A 14,568-nucleotide genomic window follows, 5' to 3' on the forward strand; every position below is an offset into this window, starting at 1 on the left:
AACGATATAACTTGATTTGAGCCAAAAGCAATACATGTTAAGAGGTCATAATAGGATAATAGGGGTCAAAGTTAAAAAAAAATTGACTGCTTTTTTTTTTTTTTTTGCTCAACATACACTTCCAAACACCCGGGCAACGCCGGGCTGAAATGCTCGTATATATATATATATATATATATATATATATATATAGGTGTGAGTCAGACGCTAAGGAATGAGGGTGGAGAGTTGTATGTTTTCTTTCGACTCTAGCTGATGGCATCCAAGTCATATATATATTTAGTCTTGAATCTCAATACTATATATTAAGTTCAATATAAAAATCAATAGAGAATTGTCTATGATAATCATATGTACGTAATTAGCATGGATTAAAATATCATATTTAAACGTATTTAAACCGAGCAATACCGGGTGGCCTGAAATTACTTAATATTTGATTTCTTTTATTGTGCTATTGGGAATGTCTCAGGTATTAGTTTTTTATATACATATATATATATATATATATATATATATATATATATATATATATATATATATATATATATATACTAGAAGTTCAGCTCGACTTTGCTCAGGCCCTTTGTACTGTTCATAACTTTATGTACATATGTATATACATATTAAAAAGTTTGACTCTTATCCAGGTAATCTACATCTTAAATTTCAAGTGTTTAGACCTAAAATTGGAGGAGGAGTTTGGTAGAGTCTGCAAAGGTCAACTCTTTCAACTTTGACGTCTTCGCAGCCAAATTTTCGCCCAAAAACTTATTTAAAAGCCTGCTGCAAGTCTGAGTGCTCCTTTATGTAAAATTTCAAATGTTTAGGCCCAAAATTGGCTGAATAGTTTGCTAGAGACCGCAAAGGTCAAATCTTTTGGACTATGACCCCTTGGTAGCCAAATTTCGACCAAAAACTGTTAAAATAGCTTGCTCTATGTCTGAATACACGTTATGTAAAATTTCAAATGTTTAAACCAAAAATTAGCTGAGTAATTTGGTAGAGATTGCAGAGGTCAAATTTTTCTTTTAACAATTTTGATCCCTTAACATTTATTGTTTTGGGTTCAAATCCAATTAAAAAGTTTGATCATGTCCAAACAAGCTGCATTTAAAATTTCAGGTGTTTAGGCCTAAACTTGTTGGAGGAGTTTGGTAGAGTTTTCAAAGGTCAAATCGTTGGACTTTAACCCCTTGACAGCGAAATTTCTGGCCGAAAACCGATAAAAACTATTTTCCCAAATCTCAATAGCCCTTATGTCAAATCTAGAGTCTATAGACTGAAAACTGACAGAGTAGTTTGGTAGGGAAATGTACACACACACACATGCACACACAGGCAATATATATGCGTATAGGGCGTGGCTAAAAGGCTAAGAAATGAGAGTAGAGAGTTGCATGTTTTGGTTTCGATTCCAGCTAATGGCACCAAAGTCATACATATATATTTTTGTTGTTTTTATCTCATTACTATATATATTAGGTTTAATATATCAATATATATATATATATATATATATATATATATATATATACTGTGAAAGCAAAATCAAGACTTCAAAAAGAGTGTTGATGGCAACAAAAAATGTATTTAATTTTACGTTACAATTGTTTCCATGTCCAGTCGAACAATTTCAAACATTATATCGTTTGAAAATTTTTCCAAAACTAGCATTTCTTCAGACTTTATAAATAAACACACTTTTGACAATAAAGCATTTTTGAAGAGAAAGAAAAAATGAAAAATTCCCTTAACGGGAAAAGCATGTGAGAAACATTTACCTTTGCTGTAGTTACAGAAAAGCCCATTTAAATATTAATATATCGCCTAATTTTCGTATCTTTATTTAAGAACAGTCATGAGAAGTTTTCACAGAAAACCCTAAGCTATTTAAAAAAAAAAATTATATATCCCATTCGTTGAGTTCCTATTCAAGTAGAATCACAATAAATTTTAAAACATTAAATAATAATAAATAGATTAGAATACCTCACCCGAAATGTTGTACAAGGATTTATATATATGATACAGCCTTTTTATTTAATCTCATATTCAATTAAACTTTAAACCTAAAATGGTCTTAAATCTACGTACTATAATAACGATAATCTGTAAACATTACCTGTCACTAATACGAAACTAAAATTAACCGTAACGCTATTGCAAGGTTGTTACGGCCATACTATAAACATAGAAATAAAAATCAAAAAACTCTTTTTATGAAAAATTAATTATTGGGAAATAAAGAAACAGCGAGATCTAATTTAGGAATCTTAGACAATGGCAGAATTGTTAGAAAATGACCCCCAGGCTATAGTGGAATGGGGCCGCAAATGGATGTTAACATTTAATGCTAGTTAAACTAAGCTGCTCTCCTTTAACAATTACAAGACGCCTCTCCAACCGCTTATATCCATGATAAATAGCACCTAACTGAGAATTCTACCTTCAAACTCCTCGGCCTGACATTTGCGTACAATATGAACTGGAACAACTACATAGAGGACATTGCAAAGGCTGCTGCAAAGAAGGTGGGTTCCCTCTATCGAGCTAGAAGACTACTTACGCCTGAGAGTATCCTGTACTTCGCCCATGCATGGAGTATTGTTGCCACATCTGGGCTTGTGCATCTACCACTAGTCTCTCCCTCTTAGATAAAGTCCAAAAAAGAGTTGTCAATCTAATCAGTCCCACTTTATCAACTATGCTCCAGCCTCTGTCCCATCGCCGCAATGTTGCATCACTCTGCCTGTTTTACAAAAATTTTAATGGAATATGTTCTGATGAACTCGTTTCACTTGTACCCCCTCAACGTACATCATATCCTGGACAAACCTGCTTAACAATAAGATCTCACCTCTTCACTGTTGTTGTCCCTAAATGCCAGAAAGCTTTCTATTCTAATAGTTTCTTCCCTCGAACAGCTAGACTTTGGAATTCCCTTCCTGCCGCCCGCTTCCCTGGCTGTACTGATATGCAGAAGTTTAAATGTAACATAAACAAATATCTTGTTAATCTTTCCTAGACGTAGTCCCAAATAGTAGCCCCTTACGTCCAAGTGGCGATATGCTTTGTAAGGGGTGAACATGAGTAAAAAAAAAAAAAGGCCTCCTCTTTTTAAAATCTATGTAGTAACTAATGAAAAAGCAGCCTTTTGGTCACCCTTGACTATAATTGATCATTTTACATTACAGTGAAATGGGTTTCGGCATAGTTTTCAACATTGGTTCGATGGCATGACACTCTTTGCTAATAAAATCAGACAGCTAGTCATTTTGGATGTCAGTTGCTCCGACCTTGTTAAGTTTACCGCGACTAAAAAAAAAAGACGACCAATACAACTGATTAATTGAGCGTTTCATTTTCCAGTCTACCTCTGCCGAAATAACAAAGATCCTTGACTACGACACTTCTCGTTTCATACGAGACATTGGACGGGTGATAGATATCTCTAGGTACGAACCCTGAGACACTGATCCAGTACATCTCCTTTAGCTACCATTCGAGGCAAGGCCATGGCTGTTATGACGTCATACCACAACGTCTCATGTCTATTGCTCTAACTTGTAAGTGACACTCTTCTAGAAGTTGGAGATTCAATGCTCAGCGTAGGCGATAGGTAAAATAGATTTGCGAATTACTTGTAGTTCAGAAAAAAAGAGAAAGATTTGACCAGCTTATCCTCTACGTATCACTGGGAACTTCCTCTCTTATCGTTGCAATAATTTGACACGTATCCCTCTAAGTTGTATTTACCAGCTTCAACCGGGCAGACAACAATTACAAATGGTTTTGTTATTTGTAACGTTCCATGAAAATTCTTAATGTTTTATTTTATTTTGCTAGGTATGACTCACTCAATAAAGGAAGGTAAGCGAAATTTTAAAAACAATAATAGAGGACAAAAATACATGACAAAAGACCACAGCTTGTATAGGATGCTATAGTTCAAATCGATCGCATGTACAAGGTGCCTTAACTAAGTTTCCAGATTTTTTTTTTACAGGTTAGGGTTAGGGTTAGGGTTGTGAAGGCATTTCCAATTGTCGTATGCTTTAGATCTTATGAGATGACTGACCAATTTTTATGATTTCCGGTTCAAAGAATAGCTACAGCAGGGATTGGAATACATCCTACTAAATCTTGATTATCATAGCTAGTGAATTTCGAAAATGCAATCTGGACTTGACGACACTTTAGAAGAAAGAGATTGCATAAAATTCTGTTTTAAACTTGAAAAAAATGACACAGAAACGTATGGAATGCTTCAGACTGCTTTTGGACCATCTTCCATGAATTGAGCGTCAGTATTTGAGTGGCATAAGAGATTCAAGGAAGGCACGGAGTCTTTAAGGGATGATGCGAGATGTGTGAGGAATAAGAAAGTCAGAACACTAGAGTTGATTGGCCAAATAAAGACTCTCATGGATAAGGACAGTCTTGTGTCTAGAGACAACAAGTGTAGAGTTTCATGTCAGTGTGGGAATTGTACACACAATTATTTGCGATGTAAGTGAAGGTGCGGAAGATTTGCGCAAATGCACCAGTCCGCAACTCCATCCTTGTCACAGACTATTTGACCAAGATGGGCATCAAAACAATTCCTCATCCTCCTTGCTCCCTGTGACTTTTTGTTTATACCCTAAGCTCAAGCAAAACCTTAGAGGCTGTCATTATGAAACAATTGAAAAGATGAAACCGGCGGTGCCGAGGGTCAGTAACATGTTCACTCAAAAGGATTTCCATGGAGCCTTGGAACGGTACAACAGGAGATTACTCCGAAGGGGCGTAGAATTTCATGTGTGTACTATCAATAAATGTGCTCATACGAAAAAAAAAAGTCTGGAAACTTATTGAAGGCACCTCGTAAGTCCTGAATGACAGCTTAGTGCGTCCGGATTTCTCCCCTGGAAATCAACGACTAGTTTTATAACCGTGTTGTTCGTTTTTGTGTAACGCGTTGCTTCTATCAATAGAATGTAGACGTTTTTTTTTTTATATGGTAAATTTCTAGTGAACGGTCGCTTATTATTATTATTATTAAAATATTATCTGGCAAGATGGTAAGAACGTTTTGGGAACAGAACCGCGGGAAACAATGTTTTATCCTCTATCCAGTTATACCGAGAACTTAAAAATGGTACTCGCTGACGCTTAACATTATACAGGTAAGATCAAGAATAAGTGGCGTAATTCTGGCGAAGAAATAGCGCCCTCCTCTAGACCTCAGTGTAGAAAAGGCAGCCTTTGGATTGCCCTTGATTATGGTAAACCACTTTATATTACTTTTTTTTTTAAAGCAAAATGAGTTTCGGCGACACTTTTTACATTAACCATTTACATCAGCAAGTAATCACGGAATTTGCCCAGTTTATGATGGTTGAAAACTAAAGTTAAGCAACGTTACGACTGACAAGTCTTAAATGAGCGACAGGAAGATCTGGAGCCATGTATAACAGAAATCGCTTAAAATGTATATCAATCTACAAATCAATCGAATAAAAAAAAACGTATGATTTTGACATTTAATGACCCAACGATTGTTGATCATTAAAGTTAAGCTACGTTGAGTTTGGCGATTAATGAATGGGTAACCGTTTAGAAATATAAGATACTGCATGTAAAAAAAATGTGTTCAACTTAAAATTAACTTTAAAATCAATTATGTACGAAAAACGTACGATTTCAATACAAACTTACACATCGTTGGTCAACTACCGAAATTAAGCAACGTTGATCCTGGCGAATACTAAACGGGTGACCATTTATTAAAATTACCCAAGACGACCTGTCTTGATTTGTTTATATTCACCGTATTTTATGGGGTCCGACTTGGACGGGGGGATGTCTGGGTTTGCGTGTATTATACTTTTCAATGTTTAATGTTAATTTCTTTACAAATACATGATTTTAAGTAAAAAAAAATGCTGTTTGGAAAGGGGGGTTGAATCGGCTTTTTCCAAAGGAGGAAGTTTCATGGGAATATCACATTCATAAGCGGCCCCCTGTCGCTTGTATATCCCCGTTATGGGAGGTGATGACGTTAGGTTTTTGCAGTTCTTGCAGAGTGATGTTAATGTCCTCCTGCATTCAGCGCCTAGTATTCCAAAATGATAACACAATCTGGTAATGACCAGACTCAACGTTGTTTGACTTCGGTAATCTAACCAGGCTTTTAGCTTTCCACTAGATTTGTTTGTTTGTTTCTTTGGGTTTTATTTTTCATTATGTCAGAAAAAGCTTTAACGTCTGTCTCGTAAAAATAAAAGGAGTGCTGTAACGTAGTCTGGCACTGCCATTAAATGACGATTCACGTGCCGAGTAAGAATTATAAACCATGACGTGGGCGTGGAATCATGAAAAGAAATGCATATCCAGGCATAAAGATCGGAAGGAATAAGACGAAAAGAAATAGGGAAGAAAAAGAAAAAGACGCGTGGCGATTGGAAAGTTACACTTGACAAGCACACGAGTCTTTTCTCTTACCCCTTGGAAAGCGAGCCGACCGACCTGGCAGCTGTATCTGGTGCAGTATATTGAGAATCAACTGTGTCTGGTGCTGGTATATTGAGTGTCAGTTGTGCCTGGTGCCGTGTAATGAGAGTCAGCTGTGTCTGGAGCCGTGTAATGAGAGCCAGCCGACATGGCGGTCAGTTAGAAGGAACAACAACGTTATATAAGGAAACAGCGAACCCCTTTCACTGTAGATAATAAGCGACCGTATATTCGGAAAATTCTGTTGTTTTTGTTTGTTTTGTGGGGGAAGTTGTTTTTATTGTCTTTTCTTTTCTTTTTTTTGTTTAGTGTTTTCAATAGTTAACTTTCTAAATGAATAAACATTTTTTACAGGTGTGAAAATATAAAAAAATCTTAGTTTTTTAACCTTCTGATTGGCAAAGCTCCTATTTGAGTTCATATTTTTAAAAAATATATATTTGTTAAGCCGATCTTGAGTGAAAGTCATCTCTCTCTATATATATGGATCGGTGCTCGTAAACGACCTTCTAAAATATCAATTAAATGAACATCTGCCCACTGCTTTACAGATTCTAGTTTATTTACAAAAAGCGAGTTTTGCTTAATAACCAAATAAGCAGCGGATGATATACATTTACGACAGTTCTATATTCATAGTCATCCACATACAGTACTGTTTCCTTGTATCACAAAGCATCAGTGTTGATAGACTAACACTTTTCCCTATTATTAAACTTACTACTAAGGCGTTGATAGTCAGCACTGGATAATGGATCGGTGCTCGTAAGTGACTTTCTTAAATGTCCATTAATATAAACACTCGAATATATTTATATACGTGTGTATGTATGTTTGTGTGTGTATGTATGTGTGTATGTATGTGTGTATGTATGTATGTGTGTTTATGCATGCATGTATGTGTGTATGTATGTGTGTATGTATGTGTGTATGTATGTATGTGTGTGTGTTTATGTATGTATGTATGTATGTATGTGTGTGTGTTTATGTATGTATGTATGTATGTGTGTATGTATGTATGTATGTATGTGTGTATGTATGTATGTATGTGTGTATGTATGTGTGTATGTATGTGTGTGTTTATGTATTTATAATGTAGATGTTATTTATTTTATTTTGCGATACTTTTTGAATGAATTCAATTATATATACGAAAGTGCATTTTTACCTGAATGCACGTTGAGAATGATTTTTTCCTTAAACCAATTTTGGTACCCCCAAACAGAAAGCGGCAAATGTATTATTATTTTGTTTTTAATATAATTATTATATAATATTATACTAGCATATCAGCCCGGCGTTGCCCGGGTGTTTGGAGGTGTATGTTCAGCAAAAAAAAAAAAAAGCGGTCAATATTTTTTTAATTTGACCCTTATTATGACCCCTTACATTTATTGTTTTGGGCTCAAATCAAGTTATTAAGTTAGATCTATGTCCAAGGAACCTATTTATATATCTATAAAAGTGAACGCGTGTGTGTGTGTGTATTTCCCTACGCAATAACTCTGTCAATTTTTAGTCTGCATACTCGAAATTTGATATACAGGGTACTGAGATTTGGTAAAACCGATGTGATCGGTTTTTGGCCAGAAATTTGGCGATTAAGGGGTCAAAGTTCAACGATTTGACCTAAGAACCCTACCAAACTCCTCCGAGAATTTTGAAATTTTAGATATAGGTTCCTTGGACATGGATCTAATTTAATAACTTGATTTGAGCCCAAAACATTAAATTTTAAGAGGTCAAAGTTAAAAAAAAAAAAAAAAAAAATTGACCGCTGCGGTCTCTTCCAAATTACTCAGACAATTTCTGGTCTAAATATTTGAAATTTTACATAAAGGGTATTCAGAGATAGGGCAAGCTTTTTCATCAGTTTGGATCGAAAATTTTTAGTTACCAATATATAAATGTATGTATGTATGTCTGTTTGCATATCTGCCTTAAACTTTCAATAGAGGCGACGGATTTTATCAAGATCAGTATCGCTTTAAAGTTCGACCTTTCATACGACAAATATCGAAAAATTGGCTAAAAACATTAATATCTTCCCCTTCAACTAGGCACTTTTCTACAGGGGGGGGGTCACTTTTTTCACCGATATTTTTGAAAGTTATCCTCTCCTTTAGATTGTCTAGCCTTAATTTAAAAAATGTCGCTTCCGATTTGGCGGTGGTCGTAACAGCATAAACGTAAGGTTTTACCCTGTTCTTTTCCTCCTTTTCGGTACGGGTTCGAGCCTGCCTTCCTACTATCACTTTTTTTTTTTTGCTCAACATACACATCCAAACACCCGGGCAACGCCGGGCTGAAATGCTAGTATCTAAAAAAAAACGGCCAATTTTTTTAAATTTGACCCCTAATATGACCCCTTAACATTTATTGTTTTGGGCTCAAATTCAGTTATTAAGTTAGATCCATGTCCAAGGAACCTATATCTAAAATTTCGAATGGTTAGACCCAAAATTGTCGGAGGAGTTTGGTAGAGTTCTCAAAGGTCAAATCGTTGAACTTTGACCCCTTAACAGCCAAATTTCTGGCAAAAACAGATCACATCGATTTTCCCAAATCTCAGTACCCTGTATATCAAATTTCGAGTATGTAGACTTTCGTACTATTATAATTACCCTACTATTATTTGGTATATTTTATATATATATATTATTTGGTATATTTTTAACACTCTCATAAGTAATAATAGTTTCCTTACTCCTCCACTTTGACATCAATATGTATACTTAACCTTTTGCATCAAGTTAAACGCACTCATAGTCATTGCCACCCTAATCTCCGACCGCCCCCTTATGATCATACTCCCTATATCATAACAGTAGAAACTTATAAATATATTGCCGCATATTACCTTTCAGTTTTACGAACCCCCTCCCCCCCCCCAAATTATAAGCGAATTTATAGCCACCATTTGCCGTTTAGGTGGCACCAATCAAAATCAAAATTCCCCACTCCATAGAAAATAGACACCTCACAAACCGTTAAAATGAATTACCACGCAGCAACAATACACCCTCGATTTAACCATAATACATATACCCCTGAATCTACTATGTTAAAGACCATATATAATCTTATATATCATACTATATATAACAAGCTTCTCCTTATTTATTTAGAATTCAATAAAGCTTCCCTCAACATTCTATAATTCCTCTTAATCTATTTCGTCCCTAATGAACATTACGCTAGACACCGCATCTTTCCCATGCTACCTAGCACCTTATCTACTCTTCTGATGAGAAGCAATAGGCTTCGAAATGCCCTGGCATAAAGAGTCGCTTCTATCCCCCAAATTTTGCCTGTATTCCATTATTCAATAAATGATCCATTCTATATCTACCAATATATAGTTTTGTGTCTTCATTTCATACTCTTGTTGTCCTATTGTATAAGCTCCAATAATTACTGTTGAGCTTGGCATTATCCGGATAAGTCTCCTTTTATGGAATTGATCTCTCTCTTTTCCTTTTACATTAAGATATATATATATATATATATATATATATATATATATATATATACATACATATATATATATATATATATATATATATATATATATAGGTTCATCATTTACTTTTAACGACCTCAGTTTATACCAATCGAAATGGATTTTAAAAACAAATCTTTTATCGGGTTCCAGAGTATATATAGTGTAATATAATAATTTCCAGTGTTCCAAATATCAAATTTTCTCAGCTGGTCATTTATTACTTTTCAGAAGGTAGTCATCACAATATTGTTTCGTATTGCGACTAACAAGTCTGCAAAATTATGTTATTGCTGCATATTTAGTCACGCACTCATCAGATGTTTACCTTGATATATATATATATATATATATATATATATATATATATCACAGCCGCCTTCCTAAGGAAGCAAATAACCCCAAAATACTATAAAACAATATACACATTCCCAAACCAATAAAAGCAAACACACATACACGCACACACACGCGCGCACATACACACACAAACACACACGCACACACACACACAAACACACACACACACCCTACCCCACCCTAAAGGAAAAGAAAAAAACATTAGGAGAAAGAGATAGCGACTACAGCCAGGTCAACAGTCTCCCTCACAAGCCCAATAAAAGAGCAATAAAAATTGAGCCTGCCAATGAATAATAAACACTTACAAGCCTCCACCCCTTGGAAAAACTTCAAATTAACTACGAAAATCGCCATTTTTACATCTCCAACACATTTGAAAATAATTTCTGACGAGGACGCATCACAGAACGTCTGAAACGCGCGTAAAAACGATTTCAATGACTTAAAAACATTATTACAATGATCCAAACATAATTCTTAATGAAAAACCAAGACACGGAATAATAAAATAATGTTAAAAAATACACATTGTTGGTGACTACTCCCTTATTTAAATATATATATATGTATATATATATGTATATATATATGTATATATATATACATATATATATATATATATATATATATATATATATATATATATATATGTATTGATTGTTTTGTTTTGTCATGTCTTTATGAATTCACGTTCTTCTTTTTATTTGTAGACGCAGCATGGCAAAGTTGAAGACAGCTCGCAAGAAACGGAGAACGCAAGATTACACCAGCACCAACAATCTCACCCAGAACTATGACCCCCCTCCTTACGAGGACGTAATGCGAACCGTCACCGACCCACCATCCTATAACATCACCTCCGACGAAGCCGCAGCCGCCGACTCCGGCGCCGGGGAGGGGGGTAAACGGAGTCCGAACTTTACAGGTGACGACGATGATGAGGACGAGCGACGCAAGATGATGCTTATGATGATGATGATGAAGAACGGTCACGGTCAGGGACCGCACTTCTGCGAAGGGGGCAGCTGTAAAAAGAAGTACCGTAACGACCACATAGCACTCACACAGCAGAAACTGACGCCGAAGGTTGATATAATCCAAATCGACAAAAACTACTGCGGTCTAAACCAACCGCTCAAGGTAGCACTGCCTCCGCCGAGAACTACGACGATCCCTCTGCGCACGAACCCTGTCAACCACATACATAATTGTTCGGTTACGATCGAGTCGCCGGTGTCGTCATCGACGGCGACCTACAGCCATCGTATCAGTAACCGAAGCAGTGGTAGCAGCAATAATGATTTCGAGTTGCAGTGCAGTCGACCCGAATATAATAGGGAGAGCCCCTCTACGTATCATGACGACATGGTCTATATTAACAATCATATAGAGATGAATGATGATGACGGTTGTGATGAGATGGAGGAGCATAGCAACCACAACGGCGACATCCTGGAAGGTGCGACTGCTTGTTACCCAGCTGTTATCCCTTCCCTTTCAGAGAGCGTCATGTGTAACGGCAATGTTTCTCCATCTTATTCCGGGGTTTCGTGTCACACAGAACCCGCAGCTTCGGCCACACCTATTGTTCTCAACGGTGTCGTAGTGGACGACGACGGTCACATCGACGAAGATTATGATGAGTCCGAGAACGAGGAATACTTACCGGGCAGAAATCTATTTTCAGAGATTGACAGTTTTCTATACGCCGACGGCGGTGGGAGCGGCTCCTGCAGCCCACAAGACAATGCGTTCGCGCCTGGATTGGTCGCTGCAAACGGCAACGCCTACCAGTGCCAAAATAACACTGTGCTGTTAAGGACAAAGAACCCAGAATCTTGCATGAATGGCCACAGCCACGGTGCTGATAATGCTGAATGCTGCACAGCTCTGAGGTTGCCCACAAATATAAGTATGGCAACTCGACAATCTGAACTTGTATCACCGGAACCGGAAGCAGTAAGACTTCTACAGTGACCCCACACATTCTACCTGTGAACGTGAAATTTAAATATTACTTGTCAGTGCCGCGGCATCATTTGTACACGCCTGTACGTGTGTGTGTGTGTGTGTGTGTATATATATATATATATATATATATATATATATATATATATATATATGATGGTTGTATACATTGGTTTCCTAGATGTAAATCCACTCAAACCCGTGTGATTGTTTAAGAGTGCTCAATGGGTGACAGAGCAGGTATATAGTCTGTTTATTATGCAAACATTATTGGTTAGATATGTGTATACATGATTCAGTGAAAGCTCAATGCAAAGAGATTCACCTCATCAGACCGAAAACGATATTGAAACGAAAATCAAGGTTCATTCGTCATATACAAAATGAATGAACCTTGATTTTTTATTTTCGTTTCAATATCTTTTCTTTTTTCGGTCTGATGAGGTGGGTCTCTTTGAATTGAGCTACACTGAAACACATAATATATAATATATAAAACATATAATAAACAGATTATATATATATATATATGTATATATATATAGTGTGTATATATAGTGTGTGTATATATATACATATATATATATATAGAGAGAGTGTATAGACACACATATACATATATATATATATATATATATATATATATATATATATATATATATATCGCCACCATATTCCTCGAAATAAGTCCGAGAACGCACACACACACACACACACACACACACACACATATATATATATATATACATCGTTTTTTATTGTTTTTCTTGTTGATGAGGGTGACCAATAAATCTACTGTGTTTGTACAACAGTGCTCAATAACAGGTAGGGCATTATATATCAGTATATTTTTTTATTTATACATACATTCGGCTACATATTTGCAGACATGTTTCGACTTTAGACTTTCATCATTGTTAGAATGTACAACTTTTGCCTCGATACTCTTATTTTCGCACTGCAAGGCGCCAAGGTCTTATTAGATTCTAAAGAGAAAATTCAATTGTTTGGTTGGTAAAATGATCTTCTTCGAAATATGGTGGCGAAAAATCCAGATCTATTAAGAGATCTTATGCTGCACAAAAGATGGAGCATACGTCTTTGTAAGAAAGGTAACCGAAACACCCCTGAGCATATAGTCAAGCTCTTTGTGTAAATAAAATTTATACTGTACTAGCGGGTGAGGGGGGGGGCTTTGCCCGGTTGTAAAATACGCTTAAATACGATATTTTAATTTGTCCAGATTTTGTATATACTATGATAGAGTCGAGTTTTGGAAAATAAAAAAATAAAAAAGTATTTGGATGCCATCAGTTAGACTCGAAACCGAAAGCAAAACTGTCGCATTCAAAGCTGGTGGCGTTACCACTGTACCAACGTGACGCGCATACGAACTAAACAAACATTTCAATTTTGAACCCCTTTTGTCCCCTTAAAACTATTTTAAATTAAAGACCCATAAAAGAAGGGTCCATAAAAAATCCAATCACTTGAGGCCCCTAGCGCCGCTTAGTGACTTTTAGTTTCGGAGGAGATAGACTTTGAAAATATGAAGATAGAGAGACATAGTTTTATAAATTAGATTATACCAATATTTATTTAATCAGAAGCTCAATGATAGTTAAAATATAACAACAGAGAATGTGTGTGTGTGTGTGTGTGTGTGTGTGTGTGTGTGTGTGTGTGTGTGTGTGTGTGTGTGTGTGTGTGTGTGTGTGTGTGGAGAGAGAGAGAAAGGTATATATGCATGTATATATATGTATTGTGTGTATATATGTGCATATATGCGTGAATATGTGTATACATGCATGTATATATATATGTGTGTGTGTGTGTGTGTGTGTGTGTGTGTGTGTGTGTGTGTGTGTGTGTGTGTGTGTATCTATGCATATATTGTGAGTGTGAAAATTAACGTTTACGATTCACTCCTTCATAGAAATTCTTCAAATTAACATTTAGCCTGGCGAAGTCTTCACATGAAATGAAACACAAACGTTCCTAAGTAGTCACGAAAATTAAATGGCGATTGAGCTACGCATAATCGCAAGTTTTATTCGCGTAAGGATTTTCCAGACAAAAATGACTGACGAATCCTTACGGGGAATGAAAAGCGAAAACTTCTGTATACCTTTATATATATATATATATATATATATATATATATATATATATATATATATATATATATATATATATGATGGACTCTCCGTCGATTTTCGACGTATGAGACTCCGACAATT

At 35.9% G+C, this 14,568-nt stretch overlaps 1 protein-coding gene across 3 annotated transcripts in view; it reads left to right on the forward strand.

The window, feature by feature from the left end:
• Positions 1-12,469, forward strand: part of LOC145265554 (uncharacterized) — a 335,341-nt gene extending 322,872 nt beyond the window's left edge. For all 3 annotated transcript variants that reach the window (XM_080121521.1, XM_080121522.1, XM_080121523.1), the window contains one exon: positions 11,071-12,469. In XM_080121521.1, the coding sequence (XP_079977647.1) occupies positions 11,071-12,337 (1,267 nt within the window). In that variant the 3' untranslated portion in view covers positions 12,338-12,469. The remainder of the gene's footprint in view (positions 1-11,070) is intronic.
• Positions 12,470-14,568: the final 2,099 nt, after the last annotated feature.

The sequence above is a fragment of the Euprymna scolopes genome, chromosome 40 (assembly GCF_053919585.1).
Source record: "Euprymna scolopes isolate OS-2025 chromosome 40, ASM5391958v1, whole genome shotgun sequence".
NCBI lineage: Eukaryota > Metazoa > Mollusca > Cephalopoda > Sepiida > Sepiolidae > Euprymna > Euprymna scolopes.